At 41.0% G+C, this 13,605-nt stretch overlaps 1 protein-coding gene across 1 annotated transcript; it reads left to right on the top strand.

Moving 5' to 3' along the window:
• The first annotated feature begins 367 nt into the window (after positions 1-367).
• On the top strand, positions 368-4,462 carry LOC116457446 (small ribosomal subunit protein eS7-like). The gene is given in 6 exon segments (XM_058430505.1): positions 368-478; positions 1,073-1,188; positions 1,689-1,817; positions 2,842-2,891; positions 3,838-4,119; positions 4,122-4,462. Coding segments are annotated over 6 exon segments (1,029 nt in total).
• The last annotated feature ends 9,143 nt before the right edge of the window (positions 4,463-13,605 follow it).

Below are 13,605 nucleotides of genomic sequence, written 5' to 3' on the forward strand. Positions count from 1 at the left end.
CCTGTGGAACTGTTAGCTCTCAAGATCCGCACATACACACACACACACACACACACGCACACGCACACACACGCTGACATCACAGATGGAGACCATGGGGTGGGGTAACAGAAGTGTCAGTGGGAAGAGGAGACCTGTAGGCTGCACACAGGAGTTTAGGCATGAGCTAAGTTTGAGGTTTTCCCAGGGGCGTCCCTTGGAGGTCAGGGTGGAAGGAGAAACTGGGCCTCTACATGTTCTGCTCACCTGCCTCGCCCTGCACCATCTCCTCTATGCTGGGCACCTGGATGGATCATTACTCCAGTGATTTCTATCAGCCCCTACAGTTGCCCCCTCTCAAGGTGCTGGGGCCTATCTACAGCTCAACATGCCTGGCCCGGACCTGCAGCACTGTGTCCACCTACTCCTGGTCCAGCTGGAGCACCCAGAGTCCACTGAGGCAGAGTCTGAGGGTGAGGAGGCCTGGAGGAAGGTGCAGGTGAGCGTGTAGGGAGGGGATAGGGCTGGACCACACAGAGCAGAGCTGCCAGAAGCTGGGGAGGGGACACTGCAGTGATAAACTCAGCCCAATTATGTGGTAGACTGCAGTCTAGGAAGACGTCCTGGGAGTGATATATTGACTGGGCGTCTCTGAAAGGCGGAGGGAAGGTTTTGTCATTGGAAGGCACGTGGTATGTCCGTCATGTTGATGTTTACTCTGAAGTGGGGAGGGGAGCAGCCCGACCCCTGAAACCTGGCTGGACATCACTGTTGAGGTTCCAGCCAGATTTCTCAGCACGATGCTGTCCACACCTTCTGTACATCATGGGGTTCCCTTACCTGCATCCCCTCCCTGAATCCCCTCCCTGATTAGAAGACTGCAAATGACCCTGTGGGCTACTGTCTGCACACACCCCTACCCAATGACCCTCCATAGATGTAGAGAGTTTCACCAACCCTGCCTCCCTGCAGCCCCTGTGGAAGGCCTGGGTGCAGCCAGGGTCCCACCCTGGAATAGACAGATGTAGGTTCAGACCCAGCTCCTCCTTCTTACCACTTATGTGACTCTGGGCAAAGCCACTGTGCCTCTCAGGGTCTCCCCGAGCCTCCTCTCCTGCACAGTGGAGATCATCCTGGCATCGACTGCCTAGGGATGTCATCAGGGATATGTGAGATAACACTTAGGAAAGCTGTGGGCTGGTATCACGTGTAGGTAATGGACAAATTAGACATGAAATGCATGAAGAGATGGTAGGAATTATCATGGAACACAACTAAAAAGAGGCCTGGGTTCCTGCCATGTGATCTTGGCAAATGTCCCATTCCTCCTGGCCTCATTTCCCTGTGTGTACTATTGGAGGGCTGAAATTTAAGAAATTCTGATATTGTCATCCTCATAAATGCTTGCAATGGTTAAATGTTTGTTTAGATTCAAACCCAAGTGCCACATCTAAGCCTATGCGGTAGGAGCCACCTCAATGGCTCCAAGAGGTTCCCCCACCTCTTGGTGGACACATCCTTGTGTCATGTCCTCCCCTGGAGTGGGGAGTTAGTGACTCACTTCTAGCCAATAGAATATGGCAGAAGGGATGAGATGTCACTTCCAAGATTCAGTTATAAAATGACTGTGACTGGTATCTTGCTCTTTCTCTCCTCTGTTCTCCTTTCCTTTCTCTGTGTTGTCCTCTCTCTGTCTCTCCCTCTCTCAGATCCTTGACTCTGGGGAATCAGCTGCTGTGTTATGAGCTGCCCTATGGAGAGGCTCGTGTGTCCTACGATATAGAGAGGGAAATGGACAGAGGGGAGCTCAGGCCATCAGTCCTAACTGAACCCTTCCAGTAACTATATGAATGAGCTTAGCATTGGATCCAACCCCACTCAAGCCTCAGTTGAGACCACAGTCCCAGCCTCCTGAGAGATATCATGGCAGAAGCACCCGGATAAGTCCTGCTGGATTCCTGGACCCCTGAAACAGGAAGATCTACATGTTTGTTGTAAGCCTTTAAGATTGGGATAATGCTTTCATACAGCTGTAGATCACTAACACAGGGCCATCCAGAATCCACCCCTGCCTTTAGCCGCCCTCCCCTCCTCTACTCACAAGCTCTCTCCAGCCACACTGGCCCTCTTTCTATCTCTTCTCTGGCCAAACTCACTTTTTCCTGGACTTTTTGGCCATTGACCCTTCCCCTGGCACACTGGTCTCAGACTTTTGCAGGAGTGGCCCCAAGTATCCTTCTCAGCATAAATGTCACTTCAGTGAGGCCTTTTCAGACCCACCTCCCACCCTTGAAGTGATCTTCATCTCCCCTTCTTAGCACTCTGCTTTATTTCAATATTATGCTCACACTTTTCTTTTATTTTAATGGTTCTGTCCCTCCTCCTCCCCTCCAGATGTGAGCTCCTGGAGGACAAGGGCCATGTCATTCACTCACTAAGAGACCCAGACCATACTTAGCTCTGGAACAAGATCAGTGCTTGGGACCTAGTTATTGAATGAGTAAAGGAGAGGATCTCAAGCCCGTCGTCCCAACTTTCCTCCATCTGACCAGCTCACACTGTGGAGATGAATGCTCACAACAGGAAGTGAGGTCTGGTTGGTGGCAAGAAAATGTCCAGAATGACCCCTGGGTGGCTCCTCCCTGGCTCCAGTGGCTCCAGCAGAGCACTGTGGGCACAGCCTCCCTGGTGGCCAGTGCTAGCCCTGCACCCAAGGGAGAAAAACCGTGAGCAAAACACCTTTGTCGAGTGACTTCAAGGCATCAGCTCTCTCAGGTCCTAGCAGGGCAAAGGAGCGACACCCATGAGATCCGGAGTCATTGATGGGAGCCTTAGGATGTTTTCTTGTTCCTTTACTGACAGCACTGGTACTCGGGTCCAGTTCACTCATGAGGCCACATCACTACAGTCAGGTCAATGACTCTGCCTCAGCTTCTAAATGAAGCTCCCGAGGCTCGAACAGGTGGTCTTTGTCTTTGTTCAAGGATGACACATACAGTGCTCCACCACATTCTTCTGTCCCCCAAGTCTCAGACCTCCAAGCTCCCACACCTGTCTCTCCTGCCAGCCCTTTAGACCTGATTATCTTCTCACAGCGTCTCCCAGCCTGGACCTACCTGGTCCCAGGTATTTTCCAGAATCAGCCTCCTGCTTTGCCTTCTCTGTTTACTTAGTCTCCATGATTGTCCTAATGTGTGTGACTTCACTCTAAGTCTCAGGGGACACCTCTGATATTGCTTTTGTTTTTGTTTTTGTTTTTGTTTTTTTTGACGGAGTCTTGCTCTGTCGCCCAGGCTGGAGTGCAGTGGCGTGATCTCGGCTCACTGCAACCTCTGCCTCCCAGGTTCCAGTAACTCTCCTGCCTCAGCCTCCTGAGTAGCTGGGATTACAAGCATGCACCACCACATACGGCTAATTTTTGTATTATTAGTAGAGATGGGGTTCCACCATATTGGCCAGGGTGGCCTTGAACTCCTGACTTCAGGTGATCCACTGCCTCGGCCTCCCAAAGTGCTGGGATTACAGGTGTGAGCCACCGCACCCTGCCTGATAATGCTTTTGGTAACCCATTGGCCCTTCCTTTTCTGGCCAATCCGCCATCATCTGCTCTTAGTTCTGTGCACAGCCTTGACTGCCGTCACCTGCAACTCTGGGTAAGAAACCTTCCCAGCATGCTAACTCTGGGGGACCCACACTAACCAAGGTAGCCCCTGTACACCCCATCATCCCCACATGGGATAGGGTTTTACATATCTACAAATGTGTAGGGAAGAAAAGGGGTCTCATCCTATCTTAGCTAGAAAAAGATTACGAATTCCTGACAAATTGGTTTTAAAACGTGGTTTTACTCTTCCTAAGGTGGCACTCAGCAAGGAGAAGGCCATGTTCAGTCGCATACCAGGATCACGAAGCCCAAGAGCGAGAAGCCAGACAAGTTCAAGTCCGGTATCTCCCAGGCGTTTCTGGAGCTGGAGATTAACTCGGACCTCAAGGCTCAGTTCAGGGAGCTGAATATCACAGCAGCCAAGGAAACTGAAGATGGTGGTCGTGGGAAAGCTATCATAATTTTTGTTCCCATTCCTCAAGTGAAATCGTTCCAGAAAATCCAAGTCTGGCTAGTACGTGAATTGGAGAAAAAGTTTGGGGGAAGCATGTTTTCTTTATTGCTCAGAGGAGAATTCTGCCTAAGCCAACCCGAAAAAGCCATACAAAAAATAAGCAAAAGCGTCAAAGGAGCCGTACCCTGAAAGCCACACATGACTCAATCCCCGAGGACTTGGTCTTCCCAAGTGAAATTGTGGGCAAGAGTATCCACGTGAAACTGGATGGCAGCTGTCTCATAAAGGCTCATTTGGACAAAGCGCAGCAAAACAATGTGGAACGCAACGTTGAAACTTTTCCTGGTGTCTGTATGAAGCTCACAGGCAAGGATATAAATTTTGAATTCCCAGAGTTTCAACTCCAAACAAAAATGACTAAATAAAGTATATTCACAGTAAAAAAAAAATATATATATATATATATGGCTTATCCTTCTTGGTGGAATAAGAAAAGTTGACAGCAAAAAATATAATCTGCAAAATTCTGATACAAACAACAAAGAATCATGTCAACAATATGACCATATAGATGCTTCTCTTTTATGTGTATGAATATCATTTAAAATCTGGAATTTAAGGTAAAGCTAAGTCTGCTTTTTAGGGATGGCTGGAATAAGGACATTCTGTTATTTGTTTACTTTTTTTTTTTTTTGAGACGGAGTCTCGCTCTTGTTGCCCAGGCTGGGGTGCAGTGGCACAACCTTGGTTCATGTGATTCTCCTGCCTCAGGCTCTGGAATAGCTGGGATTACAGGCATGCACTACCATGCCCAGCTAATTTTTGTATTTTTAATAGAGACGGGGTTTCACCATGTTGACCAGGCTGGCCTCAAACCCCTGACCTCAGGTGATCCGCCTGCTTCAGCCTCCCAAAGTTCTGAGATTACAAGCGTGAGCCACCGTGCCCAGCCTTGTTTGCTTTTCAAAATGCTTTCTAACCCGAAAGGAACCTTAGAAAGCAAGTGATCAAATCCTCACCTTTCACAGGTGAGGCAGCTCAGTCCCAAAGAAAGGTTGTGTCTTGCCTAATGTCACCAATCCCTTCACCTATCTTGCAAAATGGACGTTATCTTCTTCTTCTTGCTATCTTCAGATTCCAAGCTGGTGCTTTTTATATACAGTAGTAGGTACTCAATTAATGTAATTTAGAAGAACTGAACCTTATTTAACACTGTTAACAATGTCTTGAGATTTTCTTACTACTCGTTGTAGGTTCACCTTTGTTTCTGGTGAACCATGGCAAAATAAAATTTCTTGAGCACAGTAATTTGAAATAAACAAGGCTCCTTTCCTGACACTAAGCAGGGAGGAATTATGCTGACAATTCTGATTAGCTTTCTGTATCCTCTCTGAGAAACAGCACTCTAAAACCATCTCAGCTGGGCTCAGAACAGCCCAGACTGTAATATTATTTACCAGTTAATTGGAGGCAGGAAGTCAGCTCTGCTGCCCAACACACGCACCTGCAGAGACTTCAGAAGACCTTCCTCCATCGCCAGAATGGCTGAGCCCAGGCGCTCTCTACGGCTCTCTTTCAAGACTCTTGGTCAGCTCCAAGTATGAGATTTATGAACGTTGCTGTTAAAAGGTAGGTCTTCCAGAATGTTAGTTTCTGTGGAACTAAAGCTTAATGACAGGACTTCATTTACAAAACAATAATTATATGGACCATAAAAACCACACTGATATGGCTGTAACTTAATGGTGGTGTTTTTGTTACACACTTAATTTTAAAGTAAGATGGTCTCAAACAAAAATGTTTTTCTGAAAAATGAGCATGTTGGTGAATTTGACCTTTTCTCCAATGATGCTCTAAAGATCTGATCTTCTGGAAGAACAGAAATAAAAGATATCAACAAATCACCAAAAGGATTGTATGATAATTGTGAAAATTGCTATTATCCAATTTTGCTAGAGTCTCTTAAAAAATGGAGTTAATAGTGGCCTTTCACAGTTTCTAATTCTTGGGTTTAAAACTGGGAAGTTCGTGTTCTTTTTTTAGCTGTGTGCCTTGTGAAAGTACCGTTTCTTGCATGACATATGAAAAAACAGCTGTGTTCGGAAAATTAGGATCATATCTCCAAAGGCAAACAAATTAGTATTTTTCTTAACCAAAGTTATCTGCATCACCAAATGCAGAAAATAATTTGAGTCTTGGCTCTCCATAAAATAGTAGAAAACTAGAACCATTCTAGACCATAGACGCCTTCAACCATTAGGGCTTAATTCTGTCCTGGAGCCCCAGGTCGGGCTGATAGAAGTTTTTTTTGTTTGTTTCTTTGTTTGTTTGTTTCTTTTGTCTCATAAAGTTAAGAATAAAATTGGCTTGCAATTTACAATTAAACTTTTATGATTATATTTCATGGGTGGGGGTACATCTGTAAGTTTTCTTGGTAGCAGTTTTAGGATTTTTCTCTAAGGGGCACGTGATATACAAGAGCTTGTGGTGGGCAGCTCATGCTGCCTTCAGATTGCCTTTGCGTCTTGTCAAGCCTTGCAGTCACTAATTCATCTAACACTTTCTATTCCTTAATCAAAAATATAAGCATCAGGCCAGACATAATGGCTCATGCCTGAACTCCCGGCACTTTGGGAGGCTGAGTGCTTGAGCCCAGGAGTTCAAGATCAGCCTGCACAACATAGCAAGACCCTCTTCTCTTATTATATTATAAATATAAAAATATTTTTTAAAATAACTCTGACTCCTGAAGCAATTTAATGGATTTAATTTTACAGAAGGTAGATTTTTAACTTCTTTATTCTAATAAAAGACAAAAAAAAGCATTTGGAGGCTTAATGCAAATTATTTTTTGCTACTAAAGCGAAAGCAGACCTAGTACATGTAGGTGTATAATTTCACCAACTAACAACTAAATATTATCTCCAAAATAGATATTTTTTTAAAAATCAGAATACCAGAGCCCCCATTTTAACAACTTTATTGAAATATAATTTACATTCTACGTAATTCCCAATTTAAATTGTGCTATTCATTGGCTTTAGTGCATTCACAGTTGGCAACCAACACCACAATCAATTCTGGAACACTTTTATCAACCCCAAAAGAATCCTCATACCTATTATCAGTTACTTCCCAACCTCTTACTCCTGGCCCTAGGCAAACACTAATTTATTTTCTGGCTTTCTAGATTTACCTTTTCTGGAGATATTCCATAACGGAATTATACCGTGTATAGTCTTTGTGATTGATTTATTTCACTTGGCATAATGTTTTCAAGGTTTGTCAATATTATAACATGGATCAGCACTTCCTTTTTGTTTCTGAGTAGTATTCCATTGTATGAATATTGGCACATTCTATTTATTCACACATGTGTTGATGGACATTTCCATTATTTTCACTTTTTGGCTATTATCAATAATGCTACTTTAAACATTTATGTCTAAGTTTTGATATGAACATCTGTTTTTATTTCTCTTGTGTATGTCTAAGGATGGAATTGCCCTTAGATATAGGGCAATTAACAATTAACACCCTCGTGTTATAATTGCCCTATATCCAGGGCAGTTAAATTGTCCTATATCCCAGGGCAATTAAATTCTATACACCTAGAAGTACTAGGTCTGATTTTGCATTAGTACCAAAAAAATTTGCATTAAGCCTCCAAATGTTATTTTTCTTTCATTGGAATAAGTTTTTCAGTTTGACTGCCCTTAGATGTAGGGCAATTATAATACAGAGGTGTTATATGGTAATATTATGCTTAACATTTTAAAGAATGGTCAAATTGTGTTCCAAAACGGTAGAGCCCTATCAATGTAAAAGTTGAACTGTCGACAAGAGACTTCCTTTGTGACAGAGCTTCCAGGAGAGCCATCCCACACCTACTTTAGCCCATCCAGATACATCTCATAAGGATTCAAAATTTTGCATCATTACTTTGCTGAAATTACATTCTTATGCAAAAAAGATAACACTTTCTCTCTTCTCTCATGTACCTATGAATTCATCATATGAAATTAAATGCAAAGTTAAAACTTAAATATGTCTACTTTTAAATCATGACAATTAAAAAGTAATTCCTTGTGATTTCAAATTTTTAAATTAAGTCAAAAGGTCATCCATTGGTGAACATTTTTAAAAATTTTTTGTGGTCTATTTTTTTATTTCTTGTGTTTTTAGTGTCATATTTAAGAAATCACTACCAAATCCAATGTTCTGAATCATTTGCTTATGTTTTTGTCTAAGAGTTTTATAGTTTTATGTCTTACATGTAGGTCTTCGATACATTTTGAGGTAATTTTTGAATATGGTGTTAGGTAAGGGTTCAGCTTCATTCTTTTGCATATGGATGTATAATTTTCCCACCACCATTTTTTTGTTTTGTTTTGTTTTTTGTTTTTTGTTTTTGAGACGGAGTCTTGCTCTGTCGCCCAGGCTGGAGTGCAGTGGCGCAATCTCAGCTCACTGCAAGCTCCGCCTCCCGGGTTCACGCCATTCTCCTGCCTCAGCCTCTCCGAGTAGCTGGGACTACAGGCGCCCGCCACCACGCCCGGCTGATTTTTTTGTATTTTTAGTAGAGACGGGGTTTCACAGTGGTCTCGATCTCCTGACCTCGTGATCCGCCTGCCTCGGCCTCCCAAAGTGCTGGGATTACAAGCGTGAGCCACCGTGCCCACCCGGCCCCCACCACCATTTGTTGAAGAGACTGTCCTTTCTCCATTGAACGGTCTTGGCACCCTTGTCATAAATGATTTTACCATGTATGTGAGGATTTGTTTCTGAGCTCTCTAGTTTATTCTATTGTTCTATATGTCTGTCTTTAAGACAGTACAACACTGTTTTGATTACTGTGGCTATGCAGTAAGTTTTGGAATAAGAAAGTGTGAGTCCTCCAGCTTTGTTATTTTTCAAGATTGCTTTTGCTATTCCAGGTCTCTTGAGAGTGCATATAAATTTTAAAATGAGGGGTTTTTTATTTCTGCAAACAATGTCATTGGGACTTGAATAGGGAATACATTGATCTATAGATCACCTTGTGTGGTATTAACATGTTGACAACACTAAGTCCTCCAATCTGTGAACATGGGATGTAGTTCCATTTATTTATGTCTTCATTAATTTCTTTCAGCAGTATTTTGTAGTTTTCATTATACTAGTCTGCCATCTTCTTGGTTAAATTAATTCCTAAGTATTTTATTATGTTTGATGCTATTATAAGTGGAACTGTTTTCATAATTTCCTTTTTTAATTGTTCATTATTAGTGTATAAAATGCAGCTGATTTTTTTGTCACTTTGTAATCTATTTACTGAATTCATTTATTAGTTCTAACAACTTTGTGTGAAATCTTTAGGAATATAATATCTGGTCATCTGCAGAGATAATTTTACTTCTTCCTTTCTTATTTGAATGCCTTTTTTTTCTTGCCTAGGTTCTCTGAATATATCTTCTAGTACTATGTTGATTAGAATTGGTGAAAGTGGACATCCTTGCCTTGTTCCCAATCCCAGAGAAAAACTTTTAGTCTTTCACCATTGAATATGATGTTTGCTGGGGTTTTTTTCATATGTGGCTTTTGTTATTTTGAGGTAATTTCCTTCTATTCCTAGTTTGTTAAGTGTTACTACCATGAATGGGTTTTGAATTTTGTTAAATGCTTTTTCTGCATCCATTGAGATGATTATATGTTTTTTCCTTCATTCTGTTAATGAATGTATGACATTGATTGATATTCATGTGTTGAACCATGCTTGCATTCCAATAATTCATTGCACTTGGTCATAGTATATAATCTTTTTAGTATGCTGCTGAATTTGGTTTGTTAGTATTTTTTTAGTATTTTTGCGTCAATGTACATAAGGGCTACTGGTCTGTAGTTTTGTTTTCTCATAGTGTGTTTGTCTGGTTTTGGTATCAGGACTCATCTTTGATGAGTTAGGAGGTATTCCCTTCTCTTCAAGTTTTTAGAAAAGTTTGGTAAAAATTGATGGTAGTTCTTTAAATATTTGATAGAATTTACCAGTGAAACTATCAGGTCCATGGCTTTTCTTAATTGGAAAATTTTTGATTATTGATTTACTCCACTTACAAGTTATAGGTATATTCAGATTTTCTATTCCTTCATGATTTAGTCTTTAAAATGAACGAAATTCTGATATATGCTACAACATGGGTGAATCTTGAGGACTTTATAAATGAAATAAGCCAGTCACAAAAGACAAATACTATATGATTTCATTGATATGATGTATTCAGCATAGTCAAAATCATAGAGGCAGAAAGTAGAATGGTGGTTGCCAGCTGCCAAGGTTAAGGGAGTAATAGGAAGTTATTATTTAATGAGTGTAGGATTTCAGTTTTACAAGATAAAAAGGGTTCAGGAGACAGATGGTGGTGATAGTGACACGTTATGAATGTATTTAATACCACTGAACCGTACACTTGAAAATGATTAAGATGGTAAACTTTACATTATGTGTGTTTCACCACAATTGTTTTAAATTGGAAAGTAAATTAAAAGGACATTTTAATTCTCAGACAAATCCAAAATGCTGCTAACTCTCTATCCTGCCAATATTTTTGAGGGCAATTTGACGTGATTGGTCTCCTCACACTGTCCAAAGCTGTCTGGTTAACAGAGCTGGTGTTTACCATTTTTTTCTCTGCCTTCCTACTCTTAATTTCTTAAATATTTCCAGAGCTACTTTGATTCTCTCAACATATATATGAGGTTAAGATTTAGAATTTGAACTTCTTATAAAGAATTTTAACAAAATTATTTGCTACTTAGGAATTAAGTATGTAAAATATATGTTCATGTGTACTTTATTTGGCAATTTTAAAATATTGTGGTGGACTGGATAAAGAAAATGTGGTACATATACACCATGGAATACTATACAGCCATAAAAAGGAACAAAATTATGTCCTTTGCAGCAACACAGATGGAGCTAGAGGCCTTTATTCTAAGTGAATTAATGCAGGAACCGAAACCAATACTGCATGTTCTCATTTATAAGTGGGAGCTAAATATTAAATACACATGGACACAAAAAAGGGAACAATAGACCCAGGCCTACCCTGAGGGTGGAGGGAAAATGAGGGTTGAAAAACTACCTATCAGGTACTATGTCCACTACCTGTGTGACAAAATAATCTGTCTATCAAACCCCCACGACACGCAGTTTACCCACGTAACAAATCTGCACATACACACCCTGAACATAAAATAAAAGTTGGAAAAAAAACATGATAGAATGAATGTAATGTAAAATTTACCATTTCAACCATTTTTAAGTGTATGGGTCAGGAACATTAAGTGCAATCACACTGTTATGCAAATAGCACCACAATCTTTTTCAGCGCTTTTTATCATCCCAAAGTGAAATTCTGTGCCCACTAACAATTAACTCCCCATTCCCCACTACATCCAGCTCTTGGTAAACTCTAGGCCACATTCTATCTATGAAGTTTCTTATTCTAGGAACTTCATATAAGTGGAATCATGCAATATTTGCACTTTTGTATCTGGCTTATTTTATTTAGCATGATGTTTCCAAGGTTATCCATGTGGTAGCATGCACCAGAGCCTCCTTCTTGTTTAACAACTAATAATATCCCATTACATGTGTTGATGTGTACTTCCACAATGAGTAATTTAGACATTCTTCTCTATGAACACTTAACTGAAAGGCAAGGCAAGTTACTCATAAACGAGAGTAGAAATAGCAACATGAAATTCTCCCTGATTTAACCAACATTCTAAGTAAAACACAAAAAAGGTGAAGAGGAATCAGCGCTCATTTGCTTCTCAAATATCAATTACATGGAAAATATTCCACCAGGTGGTGCAATAAAAATATTGGAAATTCCTCAACTATCTGTTGGGAAACGCTGGAATAATCAACATGACTTCTATCTTATATTTATATATATATTTATATTCCTGGGCATAAACGAAAACTTTAGTTACTCAGGTTTGCCCCTTTTATTTAACTCTGCTTATTTTGATCAACTATTTAATGGTAATAAAAAGCTCTGCATTTAGCTTATTTTCCATTTTGTTTCATTGACCTGAATAGAGTATGTAGTTTCCTTTTAGTGTTAAGTGGTTTATGCTCTGCAGTATGTGGCTCGCTATGTAAATCAAAGACTAAGGACATTTTGATTTGAAAAGAAGCATCTGCTCACCTTAGTTTAAAAAGCTAGAAAGGAGATTAACTTCACTTGAGGCAGATGGAGTGCTGTCTCCTGAGGAAGCTTGACAGCCTCAGTGCAGAGTGTGGGTGATGGTTTCACCTGAGACACATAAATAAACTCTCCTCCAATACCTCTTTTTCATTCGTGATAGTTTATTTCAGTGAAAGGAAGGCTTTCCCCTGCTCTGTAATGAGTGACTCTTGGCTTGGCATGAAGCCTGGGAGATTTCTCCATTCATTAATTTGGTTTTCAATCTCAGATTTTCAACTGAAAAAAAAAAAAAATACATAAAAAGAAAATGACCCGGCTGGGCCCGGTGGCTCATGCCTATAATGCGAGCACTTTTAGGAGGTCGAGATGGGTGGATCAAATGAGGCCAGGAGTTCGAGACCAGCCCGGCCAACATGGTGAAACCCCGTCTCTAGTAAAAATACAAAAATTAGCCAGGCCTGGTGGCGCACGCTTATAATCCCAGCCACTTGGGAGGCTGAGGCCGGAGAATTGCTTGAACCTGGGAGGCAGAAGTTGCGGTGAGCCAGGATTGACCACTACACTCCAACCTGGGTGACAGAGTGAGACTCAGTCCCAAAAATAATGCAGTCTCAAAAAAAAAAAAAAAGAAAGAAAGGAAGGAAGAAAATGGCCCTTCACTGTTTGAATCCAGGGTTTTATACAGCTCTTCAGATGTCAGTCTAAGTGTCCCACAGCCTGATTTTCTTATCTTTAGCGCATCCATAGAAATTTTGTTCCTTGAAGCACTTCTCAGTTCTGAAATGCAAAATGCTGGGGAGGAGAAATGAATTGGAAGTCATGCTGTGGAGGACAAGGTCTGCTTTAAGGTGAGGAATCAAGTTGATCCGGCACTGTCCCCAGAGACTGAGTCATCATAGATCTCTACTTCCAATACTGCCCTCCTCCCTGTCCGCATTATCCCAATTATTACTCACTAATCCATGAGAATGTCTGGGCAACTTAGGGAGTACCTCCACTACCGACCTTCATATACATTATTTTGTTTATTCTTTAGCTAATAAGAAAATGAAAGGGAGGAATCATCTCATCTTCTTCACCCAGCAGCATTGTAGCTAGACTGCAACTGGATACAAATTCTGCTTTCACCACTTACTGTGCAATTTCATGTATGCTACATACCTCTCTTGTCTCAGGTTCCATATAAAATTGGGACAATAATGGCTTTGCAAAAGCAATTGCAACAACAGTAAGAATTGATGAGTGGGATCTAATTAAACTAAAGAGCTTCTGCATAGCAAAAGAAACTGTCTAAAGAGTGAACATACAACCTACAGAATGGGAGAAAATTTTTGTAATCTACCCATCTGATAAAGGTCTAATATCTAGCATCT

The sequence above is a fragment of the Hylobates moloch genome, unplaced genomic scaffold, assembly GCF_009828535.3.
Source record: "Hylobates moloch isolate HMO894 unplaced genomic scaffold, HMol_V3 SCAFFOLD_18, whole genome shotgun sequence".
Lineage (NCBI taxonomy): Eukaryota > Metazoa > Chordata > Mammalia > Primates > Hylobatidae > Hylobates > Hylobates moloch.